This window comes from Lepidochelys kempii, chromosome 2 (genome assembly GCF_965140265.1).
Source record: "Lepidochelys kempii isolate rLepKem1 chromosome 2, rLepKem1.hap2, whole genome shotgun sequence".
In the NCBI taxonomy this organism is placed as follows: Eukaryota; Metazoa; Chordata; order Testudines; family Cheloniidae; genus Lepidochelys; species Lepidochelys kempii.
Window position 1 is genome coordinate 228,351,722 of NC_133257.1, and position 19,383 is coordinate 228,371,104.

At 40.9% G+C, this 19,383-nt stretch overlaps 2 protein-coding genes across 3 annotated transcripts in view; one reads left to right on the plus strand and one right to left on the minus strand.

Moving 5' to 3' along the window:
* Positions 1-2,419, plus strand: part of OLAH (oleoyl-ACP hydrolase) — a 111,349-nt gene extending 108,930 nt beyond the window's left edge. For both annotated transcript variants that reach the window (XM_073334092.1, XM_073334093.1), the window contains one exon: positions 116-2,419. In XM_073334092.1, the coding sequence (XP_073190193.1) occupies positions 116-249 (134 nt within the window). In that variant the 3' untranslated portion in view covers positions 250-2,419. The remainder of the gene's footprint in view (positions 1-115) is intronic.
* On the minus strand, positions 245-18,312 carry ACBD7 (acyl-CoA binding domain containing 7). The gene is made up of 4 exons (XM_073334103.1): positions 18,204-18,312; positions 1,582-1,699; positions 1,315-1,377; positions 245-1,226 (listed from the first exon to the last, which is right to left on the minus strand). The coding sequence occupies exons 1-4, from the start codon at positions 18,213-18,215 to the stop codon at positions 1,153-1,155; spliced, it is 267 nt and encodes an 88-aa protein (XP_073190204.1). The 5' UTR covers positions 18,216-18,312; the 3' UTR covers positions 245-1,152.
* Positions 18,313-19,383: the final 1,071 nt, after the last annotated feature.

Here is a 19,383-nt window from a genome sequence, read left to right on the forward strand (position 1 = left end):
GTATATGAGCCAGAATGATTCATAAGGAATTAGTAATAATCTTGAAACAAGTTACGTAAAACAATTACACAAGCTGATATTTCTCTCGTGCTTTACATATTTATTTCTCTTTCAGCATGGAAGGATGTAACAAGTGGAGATACCACTATTCACAAGCTTCCTGGAGGACACTTTTATCTGCTGGACCCTGCTAATGAAATGTTCATGGCAGACCACATGACAAAATGTATAGAAACTGCTGATCTCTGAGTATTTGTCTTTATTTTGTTGGGAGGGGGTCAAAGATTAGTCCAAAGCAGTAAATAATAAGGAATATTTTCTATACATCTTTACAACTACCACAATGGCAAGGTAAGCAACTTTCTGTAGCAGTAGGGCTAAGAGTTGATGTATTAATATTGGTGAATTTCTACAGCCAAAGGTTTCTCCAAGATATAATTTATGACAATACTTAGGAAAATTCTGATTCTTAAAAGTAAACAGCCAGTACATTAATTTGCTTCCCTGTGGTAGTTAGTTTGGGGCTGGTGGGAGGATGGTAGGCTAAAAGCATTGCAAACTTAGTAAGTCGGGCTTCAGTGGCTTCCCTCTGCCTTTACCATAGTTTTTCTACACCAGCATTTCTATGACTGTAACAGAAGGGAGATATATTTGTGCAAATATTTTTATCCATTATTGGATCCAGGAAGTAACTAATGTTTCCTTTAAATCTGTACTCTTTGAGACCTCATTAGCCTGACTCAGCTGTCTTAAAAACTACTCTTCTTTTTCTTTCTTTTTAAATCCCCCTGTATCCCATTACATCTTTTGGGGAAAAAAGACAGGTAAGTAGTTTTGTCTTCAGAATTTACTTTGGCTGGATAGGAGGAGGAATCTGATCTTTCTGCCTTCTCAAAAAAAGGGAAAAAGAAGAGTGTTTAAAACCCTAAATAAATCTTGTAAGTAAAAATTTATTTCAAATAAGTACAGTTAGTGTCTGAAGAAGTACAGTGCATGTGTAAATACTCCCTTGTAGTAAATAGCTCATGTTGGTAAATCTTAGTGTCAAACTAAACACAAAAATGTTAGTATTGTATTTTTTTCCTCAAAAGAGTTAGTTCATTAGCTACTGAAAAGTTAATGAATTATTTAGGGGAATTACTGTGGAGTATTTTAGATCCCATATTTTTCTATCATCTCTCTTGCTTTAGAAATATAGGCAGTCATGGCGTCCTCCTTTGATAAACCTGCAAAGGAAAACAGTAGTCATTACCTTTTCCTTATTTAGTATTCTAGAACATTGATTACTTAGTGTCAACTTAATGGTAAAAACACCTTTTTTAAGGTTCCATGCTTCCCATTTGGCTTTGGCTTTCAGATCTAGCATTCCTGGACACTCTGCCAAAAACAAAAAAAAACCCCACAAACATTTGTTGGTTATTGTACCATTTTACCTAAAGACTGTTTAGTTGTAATAAATTTACAGAATTAAATGTGTGTGTTGTGGTGGTAGGGGGGGTTGCGTGCACACACACACACACACACACACACACACACACACACACACACACACACACACACACACACACACACACACAGTACCAGTATCAATGTCTCCAACAGTAGACTGTTTGTAGAGTCCATATAGTTCCTTCAGCTCATCATCGCTTGGCCTCGTTTTTAATTGTTTTACATCTTCTGCAGCACTGTCAAAATCAGCCTGAAGAGAAGGGAGGGAGAATCAAACAATGGAGTATTAGACATTTTAACTCCTATGTTGTGTGCTTTAGGCTTTGTAGCATCCTCATAAATGTACTAATTGCTTTCCTGTCATCAGTGATATGTAAAGGTAAATGCCTCTCAGTACTTCCCTAATCAAATTACAGTTGGCCAGAATTTTGGCCAACTTGGCTGATAAATCAATACTGTTAAAAGAAGCCAACCCTCTCCTCCCAAAAGAGAATACATATTTTTTACAGCTAAATAATTGGAACCATATACAGCCTGATTGGTGTAATGGAATGTCACAGGTATGATCATGCAAGCTGCTTATAAATTCTATGAACTACAGGTCTGTCATAAATATAAAGGGAAGGGTAAACCCCTTTGAAATCCCTCCTGGCCAGGGGAAAGCTCCTCTCACCTGTAAAGGGTTAAGAAGCTAAAGGTAACCTCGCTGGCACCTGACCAAAATGACCAATGAGGAGACAAGATACTTTCAAAAGCTGGGAGGAGGGAGAGAAACAAAGGGTCTGTGTGTCTGTCTATAGTCTGTCTTTGTCGGGGATAGACCAGGAATGGAGTCTTAGAACTTTTAGTAAGTAATCTAGCGAGGTATGTGTTAGATTATGATTTCTTTAAATGGCTGAGAAAAGAATTGTGCTGAATAGAATAACTATTTCTGTCTGTGTATCTTTTTTGTAACTTAAGGTTTTGCCTAGAGGGGTTCTCTATGTTTTTGAATCTAATTACCCTGTAAGATATCTACCATCCTGATTTTACAGGGGGGATTTCTTTATTTCTATTTACTTCTATTTTTATTAAAAGTCTTCTTGTAAGAAAACTGAATGCTTTTTCATTGTTCTCAGATCCAAGGGTTTGGGTCTGTGGTCACCTATGCAAATTGGTGAGGTTTTTTATCCAACATTTCCCAGGAAAGGGGGGGTGCAAGTGTTGGGAGGATTGTTCATTGTTCTTAAGATCCAAGGGTCTGGGTCTGTAGTCACCTAGGCAAATTGGTGAGGCTTTTTACCAAACCTTGTCCAGGAAGTGGGGTGCAAGGTTTTGAGAAGTATTTTGGGGGGAAAGACGCGTCCAAACAGCTCTTCCCCAGTAACCAGTATTAGTTTGGTGGTGGTAGCGGCCAGTCCAAGGACAACGGGTGGAATATTTTGTACCTTGGGGAAGTTTTGACCTAAGCTGGTAAAGATAAGCTTAGGAGGTTTTTCATGCAGGTCCCCACATCTGTACCCTAGAGTTCAGAGTGGGGGAGGAACCTTGACAAGGTCTTTCATATCCATAGTCTGAGTTGAGGGCAGGGATGCAGAGGAACTACCATGGGTGGCGGCTGAAATTTCCCCTGGGGAAGGCTAGCTTCCGCTTCCACCCACGGCCCCACCCAACACTCTATCCCTGCTCTGCTCCAGGTCCCAACCCCACATGGCCCCCTCCCCACTCAGCTCCCTCTGCCACTGATCGCTGCCTTCTCCTCTCCTTCCCCCTCCCCCTGCTGCTCCCCGCGTCCCTCCTCTTCTCCATGCTACCCCTCCACTGCAAGGCCCCCACTGCCCACAGGGATGTGGTGAGCAGCAGGGCCTAGTGGGCGGGGGGGTGGGGTGGAGTGCAGGAGAGGAGGGAATCAGCCACGCAGTGGCGGGTGGTGGGGGCCTCCGGGATGAGGCAGAGCAGGGACAGGAAGAGGTGGAGCACAGATGGGGCCACCATGGTCCAGGCATCCGGTTGCAGAGCAGCAGCGGCTGCACCAGGGGAGGCTTAGCCTCCTCTGGCCTATTATACCCCCGCTTATGGGAACTGCACCCACAAAGCAGTTCCTGGAGCTGTAAAGCTCTTTGAAAAGATGCTGAGTACACTCCCCCTTTGTTTTCAATTCTTTGCTGCCAGTGCAACTGTGTGTGCGTGCGTGGCAGTGGTGATGAAACTGTATGGGGGGGGGGCTAATCCATTACATAAACACAAAGGGGGCGATTTGGGTTTGAAAGTCTCTTTTCACCTTAACCACACTGAGCTAGCTGCTATCTGTCCCTATGTTACTGGTCCCAGGCGAGTCCTTAGTTCAGAGTTCTCTACCCTTTTCCAAAACCACCTACATATTTTTCTGTGACTTCAGAGCTTCCGGTCTTTTGCACTCGGTTAGCCCCGAAGTCCAGATAATGTAATTCACAATCTGTTAGTTTCAATTATTTGTAAAGCAAATACATAACTCTACATAACAATGCAAAATATTACTACATGCATTTTTTTTGAAAGTTTCATCTAAAGTTTGCTATATTTGCAAGAATGACATTGTAAAACACTAGGGTGTATGTTATACATATGTTTAGTATTTGTAAATTAAAATATTTTCCCTACAAGTTTGTGCTATAATATGCTATGTATTAAAGTCACACAGTGTTCCTTTAGCTGTCAATTTGACTTCTGTGGCTTGGTCTCATCAGCAGGGATTGGGGAATTGCCTTTGCATTCTACCAAAGCAGGATGCAAACAGCCTCTCCATACTGGTTAAGAGCTCTTATGATTCAGGTGAGAACTTCCCTTGCAAGGGGAGAAGTCAGCCCCACCCCCATACTTTAGAACACATCCTAGCACATATCTGTGTCTTAACCCTGAAACCGTCCTGGGCGAGTGACTGTACTGGCTGGAACAGGCACCGGAAATAAACAACTAAGGAGCAACTTCTGATGTTTTGTGCTTTTACTGTCACCTACTTGAGTGTTCTGTACTGCAGTCCCCCCGTGAACAAGGAGTAAAAGAAACACAGATTACTGTGGCTAAAAAATGAGGGTTAGGGAAATGGAAAAGAATTAATGAGAGGCTGCATTCTTGTCCTATTCTTTTCTTTCAAAGGACCCATCATGCGATCACAAAACTGAGCGCTCATCAACTTAACGATGCATCAGCTGATGCTAGCGCATTCAGGCAGTAACGTCATGTAGAAGTATGCAAGGACAGTTAGGTAGCTGCATTGCAGTGTTTATCCACAGAGGCCTGGCTAGTGAGTTAATTGCTGCTGCCTGAGGTGGAAAGAACGTTTGATTTTTTCTGGAAATGGATGGATGGACTCCAAGAGGGCGGAGATCATCTTAGCTGATACCTAGAAGACAGTTTTGAGGAGTCTGCAGGTGAGACAGTCCTGGGGTATATCTACACTGCTATTAAAAACCCATGGCTGACTTGGGCTTATGGTTAAGGGGCTGTTCAATTACAATGTAGAAGTTCAGGCACGGGCTGGAGCCTGCGCTCTAGCACCATGTGAGGTGGGAGGGTTCCAGGGCTCGGGCTGCACCTGAGCACTAATCTACACTGGGTAGCATGGTACTTTTATTATCTGGGGGGTTCTATTTTTTTTTTTTAACTAGAAGTAAAAGCATCTGCGTGGCCAAGCCCAGGAACTCTGCTAGCTAGAGATGTAAATGGTAATAAAACAAGGTGATTGGGAAGGATAATGCCAACTGGATGTGGAAGAGGCTGGCCAGGACACTAGAAAAAATCTAGGTCACTAAGCAGGAGCGGTCAGAGATGCGGTTTTAACCCTGGGGTGTGTAGCTGTGCAAACTTCTGATTTGAAGTTATGGTTTCATACCCAGTAGGGATCAGGTTGGGACAGTGCATTTCATTTACTTCTAAATTTAGACACTTGGACACAAATCTCCATGAAAAGGGTTTTTTGACATCTAATCTTCAAGTGCTTTGCAGTGGTTGAACATTCCACCCTAACTCTCCTAAAAGGATAAAAAAGTGGACACAACAGACTCACTGATAGCTTCTGCTGAACTACCAGGTGGACCGTTGACATCAACCCTTGTTATTCCAGCCCTCTTTAAAATGTTAATTGAGACATGCTTGTTCTGACATTGTTCACAGTTAGGTAAAATTTGCAGATGATACAAAACTACTCAAGATAGTTAAATCCAAAGTTGACTGCAAAGAGTTAGAATGGGCTCTCAGAAAACTGGGTGACTGGGGGACAAAATGGCAGATGAAATTCAATGTTGATAAATGCAAAGTAATGCACATTGAAAAACATAATCCCAACTATACATACAAAATGACAAGGGTCTAACTTAGTTGTTACCATTAAAGACAGAGATCTTAGCACATCTTGGATAGTCCTCTGAAAACATCCACTCAATGTGAAGTGGCAGTTAAAAAAGCTAGCATGTTAGTAACCATTAGGAAAGAGAGAGATAATAAAGCAGAAAATATCTATATATCTCTATATCCATAATATGCCTACACCTTGAATACCTTCTATACAAGAAGGAATTAAAAAGACTGGAACTGTTCAGTTGAGAAGAGAGCCAACTAAGGGTGGGGGGAGGGTATGTGATAGAAGTCTATAAAATCATGGATGGTGTGGGGAAAGTAAATAAGGCAGTGTTATTTACCCCTTCACCTAACACAAGAACTAGGGTGTTACTTGATTAAATTAATGGGCAGCGGGTTTAAAACAAACAAAAGGAAGTATTTCTGCACACAATGCAAAGTCAACCTGTGGAACTCATTGCCATGGAATGTTGTGAAGGCCAAAACCATAACTGGGTTCAAAAAAGAATTAGATAAATTCATGGAGGGTGGGTCCATCAATGGCTATTAGCCAAGATGGCCAGGGATGCAATCCATGCTCTGGATGTCCCTCACCTGCAATGGCCAGAAGCTGGGACTGCAGGACAAGGAATGGATCTCTTGATAATTGCCCTGTTCATTCCCTTTGAAGTATCTGGCACCGGCCAACCGTGCTAGACAGATACTGGGATAGATGGACCATTGGGCTGTCCCACTATGTCCATTTTTATGTTCTTAACTATATAACAGCAACTAAAGTTTCCAAACAGATTTCTACCTAAAAAAGGACAATAACCTGACCAAAGACTGGCCAGCAGATTGAGATTTTTAGATGTTAAGTAACATTGGTAAGGCAGTGTTCAGCCAAGTCGGATGTCCCGGATACGTGTTTGGAACTGAAACAAACTCTCAGCCTGCCATCACTAAGTTACTGTGAAGTTCTGAGATGCAATCCAGACTGGTGAAGAGTTGGTGCCACCTTTTACCCTGTAACCCTGAGTACCTTACAATGCCTTACCGCTGCGGCTCTCTGCCTTGGACACCCACAGGCAGCAACAAGCATGCACTTAATGTCTATGTCTTGGATAGCCCTGGTCCAGTGCTTTGGATATAGGAGCCTGCTGGCAATACCACAGACTTCCACTGGTCTCCATCCGCCTTGATTAATCACTGGCAAGGTGACTCCACGCTCTCCCCAGCCCTGAATTTCCCTAAAATGTATGTTCTGAAATGTTTAGCCCTGTACTGGACCAATCAGACAAAATAAGGTTAGTTGCTCTTGTAAAGAGTTAATATTCCACAATTTGTTACTTTAATTGGTGTTACTAAACAGTTCAAACACAGTATTGGATTAGATTAAAAAAAAAACAAGTTTATTTAACTACAAAGAGAGAGATTTTTAAGTGAGGACAACTATAAGGTAATAAATTCAGAAATGGTTACAAGAAAAATAAAGAGAAAATGCTTTCTAGTAGCTAAAACTTAACAAGCTATGCTTGGCTCAAGGTAAAATCCTTACCATATGTTCCCAGAACATGGCTGACCAAATTCCCAGGTCAGGCTTCCCCCCCTCCACCTCAAGTCAAAGGGCTGGCTCCTTTGTCGTCTTAGGTGAAAGAGAAAAGAATTGGGGTGTTTTGCCCCTCCTTTTATAGGCTACCCTTTGAAATGCATTTTCTTGAGAGTTACCCCTAGATAAAGTTCATTCCAGATGCAAGGAAGGAGACATGAAGTCTCATGGTGCACGAGGTGCCATGCTGTTGTTTGCTAAAATGCAGATCAATTTGTTCTGCACCCTCCCGCCATTTGCCAAAGAATAGCCCCTTGATATGTGATTGCAAATCAACTTTGACTACCCCTGACTACAGGCGTCTTTTGTTTTTGAGAAAAAGGTTGATCCACTCCCCAGACTTGCCTGGTAAACACATTTTAGTCATAATTTCAGCTTACGTTCATAATGCTGAATATACATGTTGTACAACATTACCCAAGAAACTTAATGATCAGTGTGTTACTAGTTTTTAAAGGATATCTCACCAGGCATATTTTTCACAGAGATGATTACAATAATGTGGAGGGGGTAAACACAAGGATGCATAGGGTCACAGTTACATGATGATTTGACTACTCACATTCACATTTATTTCTGTAAGAAATAGTTATTTTCATTTATACAATATTTTGCACACTATCTAATACATGCAGTTAAATCACAGTTTTCCCTTTTGGTTGGTGTATTTATATTGCTATGAAATTATTTAAATGTACTGTAATAGTTAACTTGAAAAAAAAATATCCATCCTGCTGTTGTTACAAGTAACCCATAAGATTGCTACAACAGGAAGAGCTTATCTGTTTGTGCTGCTCTTTGGTCCTTACAATTGTTTTTCAAAGTAATGTTTTTAAAATTCATGATGTGCTATTTAATGTGTGTGCTAAAAGAGAGATTAATTCTGTTGAAATAGTAATTAAATAAATCTCACACTGAGTGTTTCTTTACATTGCAGTTCACAGATTTTAAGGGCAGAAGGAACCATTATGATAGTCTAGTCTGACCTGCTCCATAATACAGGCCGCATGTCCCTTTAAAATGCAGTTAAGGGAGCCCTCTCTAGAGGGTATCTTCCTTGGCATTAATACGGGAAATGAATCTCAATAGCACAGAATGTTAACAAACAATTGTATAGTTCAACAAGATGCTTGGGACTGACTCAATAAGCCATCAGAGGATTATAAAGCACCCCCGCCAGCACAGTGCAGAACCAGCTGCATAGTAACTGACACAGGAAACACCCACTCAGGTTAGGATTGCAAAACATTTCTATTTTGGGTACAGCAACTACAATTGTTATGTGGGTTTCTTAAACATAATAATGGACTTCCTTCTGTCCCAACTACAATGTTAATGATTAACTAGAGTCCAGCTGCCACTAGTTTTCTTGCAACTTTGAAGAGTGTTAATTGGACACAGTGTGACAGATATACCATTTTCCCGCAATATCACTGAAAAACCTTGTTGAATTAAGTTTAAGTGTCTTTGGAGTCGAGTGTACTAAATGCAAAGGTTATGTATTACTGTGGGCCAGGATTGTATGTAACCTTTCTTTAGGGGGAACATGGGATTTGAACACTGGGAAGTTTTATGAATTTCAAAGGACTGTACTGAACAATGTTCCAGACAAGAGTGGACTTTTGGAACAAAGGGTGTCAATTGGTTTGCCTGGGAAATCTCTAGAAGGAGCTGAATGCAAAACCCCAGCCCTTTCAAGCTACATCCCGAGGAGAGGACCACAGTCTGCTGATTACCTGTTCCTGGAGTCTCAAGATCAAAGGCCCAAGCTCTGTAAAGGAAAGACTAACCTATTCATGCAGGTGCTACTTCTGAGCTGAGGCTGTTATGAACTAGTAACCACACACATACACACACACAAAAGCGCTTTGTGGGATTTGAAAGACTGATTCCTACTAGAGCTCTTGTTGGAGCTGGATGTGATCCCTGGTAAGTTTATTAGCATGCATGTAGGTTCTTTTAATGTTTTAAATGTTTTCTATGTAATGCTTTCACCTTAAGAATTAATGTGCTTGCTTATAAAGAGCTACGTGGTAACTTCTAACTGAGGGCAATTACATCTTTTCATAGTCTTTGGAGAGAAAGCAAGACACAGATGTTGGCTTGTTCAGGTAGTCTGGCTTGCTGAGGAACTCACAATTTAGACAGGGAACTGTGCAGTCTCAAAAAACCCCACTCAGGAGGGAGAGAGATATTGGACTTTGCCCAAGAGAGGTAACATCAAAGGAGCTGGGTTTCTAGAGTAGGTGGCCTTGATGGACCACATGGGAGGAATGCGGTTGCCCTGAACTGTGCTACACAGAATGTGATTTTTGTAGAGTTACTGCATTAAATTCTGTAGCAGCCGGGAGTGAAATGATTTATATATTTTAACTCAGTGATTTATTTAATGTGAAAGTGCACAAAGTAAACAGATTTTATTTTGGTGGCACCAATGGTGGTGAAGGGAAAGTTCATGGTTTTCTTAGAATAATAAGTTAGCGGAGTATGCTATACCTAACTTGGGCACATCAAAAATTATGTCTCCAAATACAGCCTCATCAGGCTCCAGAATACACAAGAAACCTGTATTTCTAGTGTTAAAATAATTATACCATGGGATCTTTTCTTACTGTCAAAGCTAAATATGTGTTGCTTTTCAGTATATTCTGATTGTTAATTGAACACTGTAAATTGAGTGTCCTTGAGGGAGTTAAATTGACCATGAAAACTGCTTTAAGTTGACTACGGCTTAATTAAGAATTAAAAGTGACTTGCAAAGAGGGGAAAATGTACTTATGGCTTTTTTGTTTATTTATGAGATGTGACAGTCTATACCGTCACATGAGGTATAAAGCAAGTATGAATATTTTGTTCTGCAAAGGTGTGGGGGTGGAGGCTAGGAGGGGAGGGAGGACATGTTTAGAAACACCAGGTAAGATTACTTTTCTAGTCTTTCGGCAAAACAAGTAAAGTGCAAGCTTTCTCAGCTCTCGGGGTGGAGTTGCTGAATATTTCATAAAGAATCTTCCTTCCAAGTTTTTATCAGGTGTTTGGGGGTTTTGTTTGTTTTTTTTTAAGCATAATTAAGCCTCAATTCTGACCAGCAGCCAAGATGAGCTCAAACCTTTCACCAGGACGACCACGTGAAAGTTATAATCTACATTACTATCGGTCCTATAATTTAAGTGCACAATCTGGAGTAAGTGGGATCACACTAGTTATTATATGCTCCAGTGTCAGAACTTGTACCCACTGTAGGGTCTCAAAGGTAGCTTTCATGTGGTTGCAGGCTGAATTTCCCTGGTGCTTGCCTTTGAAGACAAACTACAATTTTTGTTGGACTCTACATCCAGACCCAGTCATACCGGTAGAACTTGTGGGTCACACCTCTGAGGTCTCATGAAAGTTACTATTTAAAAACAGAAGCTACATTAGCATCTTAATGACTTAGTATCAATTAAAAAAAAATCTCAGGCCCAACCTAATTAAAATACACCTAGACTTAATAAGTTAAATAAAACTGAAAAAATTCTCAATTATTTTTCCATGACTAACCTTATCTCTACCCATCCTTTCCTGATCAACTGGGGTGAGACACCCTCCCCACCAGCTGCCTCATGAAAGAGATTTACATCTGTCCTGTTGCACATATATAAATAAATGAGAGGGTGGTTGTTGGATAGCCAACACTACCTACCCTGGACGCTTATACCAGGGCTGTATTAGGAAGGTGTATGACGCATACTGTAAAGGGATGGAGCCACGATGTATACTGTAGATTAATAAAAAGAAAAGGAGTAGTACTTGTGGCCCCTTAGAGACTAACCAATTTATTTGAGCATAAGCTTTCGTGAGCTACAGCTCACTTCAACTGATTGCATCCGATGAAGTGAGCTGTAGCTCACGAAAGCTCATGCTCAAATAAATTGGTTAGTCTCTGAGGTGCCACAAGTACTCCTTTTCTTTTTGCGAATACAGACTAACACGGCTGCTACTCTGAAACCTGTAGATTAATATAAATTTGATCTATAATTGGAGGGAGGAAATATGACCCATATTGGAATGGTGAACAGGTTACAGAGAGGTTTCCATCATGGACATTCTGATAATGGATGGTGGCACCATAGTGCATCTAGCTTGACTGTAGAGTTTTGTTTGTAGGTATGCTTAAAAAAAAACAAACAAAACCTACATAATGGTGAGACAGGTGGCTTCCTGCCTGATTGAAGGGTGAAGTAAGGAAGAATCTCTGCTCTGTATGTGGCAGGTGGGTTTGCAGTTTAAAAGCCATTGCCTAGTATTCTCACTAACAGAAAGAGAAGATTTGTCTGGAATCTGAAAATATACGGATTATTTTAAAGCACTAAACTCTTTGGAACAAGCCCTGCATGTCACTGTATGTCTGGATAGCACCAAGGAGATTTGGGGAATTTTTCTTAAAAAAAAAAATCAGTTTAATTTAACTGAGATTCTAGTACTTTGACTATTCTTTATTACACAGTAAGTCCCAATATGCAGATCCAGATTAATCAATGGTCAATTGCACAGGGCTCCCATTTTAAGGGGGCCTCCTAACCCCTTGATTTGGGTGGGTGGCATTGCTACCTAGCACATGGGATCACAGCACCACTCAGGTTTGGCCCTGACACCCCTCCTTCATGATGGAGAGGTGGCTGGCCCACATTTGAGTGATTGGTGTTGCGCCCTGGCGGGTGGAGTTGCAGTGCTGGTCAGGTTTGGCCTGCCTGCCCCTCCATCATGACAGGGAGGATGGGGAAGAGGCCCCCAATTTCCACAGTGCACACGGCCCCAAAATTCTTTAATTCAGAACTGCCAGTATATAAACTGATTTTTACTGAATTTTTACAGGGACGGGCCAAGTACTACAACAACGACTCATGTAGTGTCATCTGAAATGAAGGGGGGAACAGTAACAGTAGTAGCATTTACATGTCTTCTAAAATGCTTTAGAATGCAAGCATCAAAGTGCAGCTAGAAGCATCTCCAGTTATGTAATGCCTCACCTTATTTAAATACTAATACATTATACAGCACATTACTCATTCAAATCACTGTACCAACTTTAATCCCATGATGCCATTGTGGTACATGTACTAATCACTGATACAAGTTTTAAATGTATTTTAAGGCAGTTTAACGTATTAGATCAGGACAAATGGCCGTAGTATTTACCACATAATGCAAAAGTTATTTCACCTATATCCTTTCCAAGATCTGACTTATTTGTCCATGTTAAAATGAAACAAGTAACCATTGTTGAAGCTAGATTTAATCAGGTAATAATAATCTATACTGAATTTAAGCAAAGATGGGACAAAAGAATTCTTTAGATTCTAATACTGGTCAGCAAGTGCTAAGACTTTAAAAAATCTCATACTTGCTGATCAGATTTGAACAATGCGCACCATGGAACAAATTCATCTTTTGTGAAGTCATTGGAGTTTTGCCAGGGATGAAGATAGTCTTTATTATTTTTTTTTAACCATGGCCCAGCTGCTTCACAGCATTTACAGGGGGTAAAGGATGGAGATTTTGTGTTATTTAGTTTTTCTCTGAATACTGAAGCTGCTGATCAGCAGATTAAGCAGAAGCAAGAAATGGTACAACAAAACACAACTGAACTAGCTCTTTCTTTCTAAGTACTTAGACGGCACAATTTCCTACGCTGGCTGGCAGAACTTCAAAAAGCTTGCAGCATAGATTGTAAGCGTACTCGGCCTTAGAATAAGTTGCTAGGTTAATGTGCAAGCTACCCAGGCATTACAAGGAGGGAGGGATAGCTCAGTGGTTTGAGCATTGGCCTTCTAAACCCAGGATTGTTCAATCCTTGAGGGGGCCATTTAGGGGATCTGCTTTGAGCAGGGGGTTGGACTAGATGACCTCCTGAAGTCCCTTCCAGCCCTGATATTCCATGACAACTGCTTGTTCCTAGTGCTATAAAAACAAACACATAATTTCAAATTTGGCACATGGATAAGATAAATAAGTTATCTTTTCTTTATCCAGAAGTGACAGGTTTGATAGTTTCTCTTCATAAAAAAAAAGGGGGAGAGGGGGGACCTCAAGTACAATATAAACCCTTTTTGACTGAGCTCACGGTCCTGTCCCAACCTGCATCTTCCCTAAATGTTAGCAATGGGAAAATCTATGGTAGAAAAGAGTATACTAGTTATTAGCCATAATCATTTATTATATTTTATTACTCAAGATGCTCAGTACATTTCGTAATATTTCACTGTGAGAAAGTAATTCATAATACTTCTGTATCTGACAGCTAATCTTTTTCTTGATAGGCTTGGGGCTTTTATTTCTTTCTCTTTTTTAATTTTGTTCTTCATTCTTCTTTCAGAGCAATGCAAACACACATTAAATGATCAAACAAGTACAGATTACAGGTCTAGTCAGATAATATCTAGTTCTTTGCATCTCCACTTCTCAAAGTGTTTTACAAAGGAGGTAAATAGAATTACCCCCATTCTACAGATGGGGAAGCAGGCACAGAGGAGTGAATTGACATGCCTGAGGTCAGCTAGAAGGCCAGCAGCAGAGCTGAGAACAGAACCACATTGCTGGAGTCCCAATCCATTGTGCTATCAGTTAGGCCACACTGCCAAGCACCTCCTGTTTGAGAGTAAGTGGGATATGCTCAGGTGGTTCTCTGCACAGCGCAGCATCAGACTGTTGTAATGCAAAGTTTTTCAGGATTCACAAAAAGAGTTTTGCACGCATGTAACTAAACATAATTCCTACAAAGCACAGACACCAATACTAAATATATTTTTAAAATATTAACATTTACACATTACATGATCAGTGTAAAAAAACTGCAGCAATGCAACCACCATATAACTGGATCTAAAATAAGGCCAGAAATAAATATGCGTGCTCAGCACCTCTGAAAAATCAAAGATACTACTTGTAAGCAGCTAAATTTGAAAATTTTGGCCTAAATATATAAAAACGACATTCCCAAGGGAATTTACCTGTCTTTAAGGAAGTAAATCTGAGGGCCTAAACAGCAAGCATATTCCTTTTAAGGATAAAAATCTGTTTTTTAAAAAACATGCGCCAAAAAACCAAAAGACCCCACAGACACAAATATGTATGGGATTCAAAGCACTGGGGCAAAACTCTCAGAGTGTACTTATATGTCCCCCATCACAGACATCTCTGAGCACCATCTAAGCACTTAAAAATAAAAATAGCATTTATCTGTTACAAATCAGACAAAGGTACACACCAATGATAACACATCAACTGAATTGTCATATTTGGTTACTAGGACAAACAAATGAAAATGTTCTATCTAGGTTCTTATAGCATACCCAGCAGTGTCATTCACTTGAATGGGCTTTGGATCAGGCCCTCACAGTGCAGTGAGATTGCGCTTGGAATCAGACTGTCAGAGGAGAGGGAACATCAAAATTAATTTGTGAAATTAAGTTAATACACCTCTAAATGATCTTATACTGCATATAATTGTAGTTTAGTGGGCTGCATATGCAAATGTAAAAATAGATATTACAGGAATAGCATATCATGATGTATGCAAAATGCATTCCCATCTGCAATAAGAACTGAATAGAAGGGAAAGGAGTACTTGTGGCATCTTAGAGACTAACCAATTTATTTGAGCATAAGCTTTCGTGAGCTACAGCTCACTACATCGGATGCATTCAGTGGAAAATACAGTGAGGAGATTTACATACACACAGAACAGGAAAAAATGGGTGTTATCATGCACACTGTAAGGAGTGTGATCACTTAAGATGAGCTATTACCAGTAGGAGAGTGGGAGGGTGAGGAGAAAACCTTTTGCAGTGGTAATCAAGGTGGGCCATTTCCAGCAGTTAACAAGAACGTCTGAGGAACAGTGGGGGGTGGGTGGGGGGAAATAAACACGGGGAAATAGTTTTACTTTGTGTAATGACCCACCCACTCCCAGTCTCTATTCAAGCTTAAGTTAATTGTATCCAGTTTGGCCCCCAACCTGAAGCAAATACTCACCAGCAACCACACACCACACAACAGAACCACTAACCCAGGAACCTATCCTTGTAACAAAGCCCGTTGCCAACTGTGTCCACATATCTATTCAGGGGACACCATCATAGGGACTAATCATATCAGCCACACTATCAGAGGCTCGTTCACTTGCACATCTACCAATGTGATATATGCCATCGTGTGCCAGCAATGCCCCTCTGCCATGTACATTGGTCAAACTGGACAGTCTCTACATAAAAGAATAAATGGACACAAATCAGATGTCAAGAATTATAACATTCATAATCCAGTCGGAGAATACTTCAATCTCTCTGGTCACTCGATTACAGACCTAAAAGTTGCATTACAACAAAAAGACTTCAAAAACAGACTCAGAGAGACTGCTGAATTGGAATTAATTTGCAAACTAGATACAATTAACTTAGGCTTGAATAGAGACTGGGAGTGGATGGGTCATTACACAAAGTAAAACTACTTCCCCATGTTTATTCCTCCCCCTCCCCGCATTGTTCCTCAGATGTTCTTGTTAACTGCTGGAAATGGCCCACCTTGATTATCATTACAAAAGGTTTTCTCCCCCCCACCCCCGCTCTCCTGCTGGTATTAGCTCATCTTAAGTGATCACTCTCCTTACAGTGTGTATGATAACACCCATTTTGTCATGTTCTGTGTGTATATAAATCTCCTCACTGTATTTTCCACTGAATGCATTCGATGAAGTGAGCTGTAGTTCACGGAAGCTTATGCTCAGATAAATTTGTTAGTCTCTATGGTGCCACAAGTACTCCTTTTCTTTTTGTGAATACAGACTAACACGGCTGCTATTCTGAAATCTGAATAGAAGGGAAGACTTAACCTGCCTAAGACAGGTAAGTTTAATATAAACACACATTGTTTAGCTCTTCAGCACCCCTACATAAGTCACTGTTCATGGAATGTTGCGTAGGAGCTAGTTTCTTGTAAAATAGGTAAACTTTGAATCTAAAAATATTAAGTGTCCCTTAAATACAGTTTATTTTAATCGTGTATTGACTGAAATTCTTTCTGAGTCCTCCAATTAGAAGCGGTAGAATTTTCTACCATAAGTAAACTTTACACACATTCAAAACCACACATACACAAACCCATTGGCTATACTTTAATGCACAAATTACTATTGCATCACCACCATGTAAATTAAATGGAAGAGAAACATAAGCTTAAATGGCTTCTTTGGGGTAAAGCAAACTGTCTCAAAGGATTTAGTTACTCTCCTCTGTTTATGCCATGTTTCCGCGGTTTACAAAACAGAGTTCTTGGCTACTACGTAGACTCAATTGCTCGCCACTCCTCTCCAACTTGATTCTGAGACTCTTTGGGAACATGATTAAGTTTTTTCCACATTGTATTATTGCTGTTTAAACGCTGAGCTGAAATGGTTCCCAGCCAGAGTATCTGATCGTTGTATAGAACAAGGGGCATTGTTGGTGGAGGTGGTTTATCATGTAATAAATGTGCAGTGTTTTACCCCAGCTAATGTCACGCAGTGTTGGTGTCTGTTTTTAAAATCTCAATGCTGACAAAAGTCTACAACAAAAGGCACTCCAACTTTGCACATTCAAGGGGGAATTAAAACACAGAGAAACAAATTTAAGATCCTACTGGACATTTAATAAAACCTGATTTGAACTAAAATTGGAGCAAGAGCTGGGATTTGGCTGTTCTGTTCCCAGCCCCTTTGAGAAGGGTCTGAGTTTTGTTTGTGAAGTGACACACACAAATCTCTGTGCTGTTAAACTATAGTCACACAGCAGCTCATGCCCCTTTGGAGATCAAGCTACCTCAGAGGAGATTAACCCTCTCTCTGGAGTGAAGCTGCAGTTACTGGCAATGTACTCCCGACATCTGGGTCATGCAGGAATTAGGAGAGAGCTCCCATCACCTCCCCCTGGAAGCATCACTCACACCACCACAATGCTCCTCCCTGCACAAAACAGACACCAACCCCGCGGAGAACAAGGCAATGGAACAGGCTGGGAATGGGTTGGCAAATCTTAAAATGGGAGAGAGCCAGTTTTCTCCACAGCAGTCACATTAAAATTCTAAGTTGCTCAGGATATAGACAAAAAGAAGGGAAAGTGCTCCTTCCACCTTGCTGCAAGGATTGAGGGCTCAAAACCATCACCAGGGGCAACGCTTCAAATCCAACTCAGAGACAAGGCAACTAGTTCCTCTAGCAGTCTGTACGCAGTTGAACTTTGCCAGCAAAATGCATGCAGCCTTCAACACAACCCCCCTCCCCAGAAAATAATGAATGAACCCCCAATAGAGCATCTACCATTAACTGGCCCCTCATGGTCCCAAAAATGTATGTACCAATAATCTAGATCCTGGGAAAGGTGCCCCTTTTTATTTCTGCATCAATCTAATTTAATTCATTAATTAATCCCACCCTCAAACAATAATGCATGCATCCTCCCAAAGGCATGTACCCAATTATAGTGCCATTACAACCACATACACTAAGAAAAATAATGCATATACCCAATCAAAATGCATGCAGCCTTCAAAGCAGGTGCCCATCCACCCTCTGAAAATTTCATGAACTAAATAACAGACTCCAAAGGGGCAACTCTTTGCTCCCTGCAAAAATTCATGTACCAATTAAGCATCATATACTAAAAAAAAAAAAATTATTTGCTGTTCTGCAAGACAGCCTAGATCATGCAATAATCCTAGCTCTGTATTGTGTTGCCAGGGCTGGGCATTGCCCAGTGATGCTACAATACATCCCTATCCTTATCCCTTGTTCTCCTGCACTGACCTTCTTTTTGCCTCACCTAGCAGCAGACTCCCCTCTTACCTGGAGAGTCATGATGATGAAGCAGCAAAAATGAATTAACTTCTGCCAGGGCAGAGATGCCGTGCTTATATGCTCAACTCCCCAGTGCTGCCCTGCAGCTCCAGTTATAGTCCCGGGCCACACAAAAGAGGCTGTACTTCGCTTTCCTCATTGGACCAGGACTGAAATGACATCAGCTCTAAGGACTTCTCCCTCCTGGCTTCTGTGTATGAGCTAAGACTGTCAGAACAGCAAAGCTAAAGCAGCTTGGTTACAGAAGGAGCTGGATGCAGAGAACAGCTCCTAACTACTCGTTTATCAAAGGATGCACTGGAACAAGGACGCCCTTGGAAACAAAGCCCAAATCTGTATCCTTTTTGAAACTGCTCATCAGAATGATAACTACGAATACACACTGGCTCATTATCTATACTCCTGCGTGATGGGCTACTGGCAACAAGAAAAAGGACACTGCAGCATTTAACAAGTTATTTTGTGAAACCAACACTTCTCCCTTGCTGCCTACTGTGAATCTGATTTGTATTAAAACCTCCATGTTTGCTGTTACCCTTCCTGTGGCCCAAGGACCTCTTATTGCCAACTGGCAAAGAGATCAGGGGTACGTAAGGGTTTCAGTGATCCCCACAGTCTGATATCTGCATACTAGTCTGCCAAAGAATGTCATGTAAGGTCTCAAATGTCACACTGGTCATCATAAGCATTGTGAGATGTGTGTACGGAAAATATGTGAAGTGTTATGAATATATACTAAAAATTATGCTCCTTAGGTTTGTGAGTTAAGACAAGTCACCAAAAGGTGATCCACATACTCCTGGTAAGCAGTGGGAAAGAGATGATTATCTCACTCTGACTGGTCACATGCAAATTATGTACTATATGATTCACAATGCCTCCCTCCCCCCAGTTACAGTCTGAGCAAAATGCTAATCAATAGATTGCAGAGGTTGCAGGAAAAAACAACAACAGACAGGGTTATTTGGTTTAGAAGGCAACAAACTTTTGAAACTACCTCTGGGATGCAGATGAACCCCCAGTTAGTCCTTCAGTCTGTGAGAACAAGCTGGCAGCCGAAGGGAGGTCAACCAACCTGGTTCAAAATGCTGGGAAAAGAACTTGGGGGAAGCTATCTTGTAGGAAATAGGGAATGCCTTGTTAGTTAAGTTTAGGCTCAAGAAAGTGT

Coding starts and splice junctions, on each gene's coding strand:
- ACBD7 (XM_073334103.1), bottom strand. Junction 1,378..1,581: donor TGTTGGAGACATTGATACTG/GTACTGTGTGTG, acceptor TGTTTTTGGCAG/AGTGTCCAGGAATGCTAGAT. Junction 1,227..1,314: donor AGCATGGAACCTTAAAAAAG/GTGTTTTTACCA, acceptor TTTCCTTTGCAG/GTTTATCAAAGGAGGACGCC.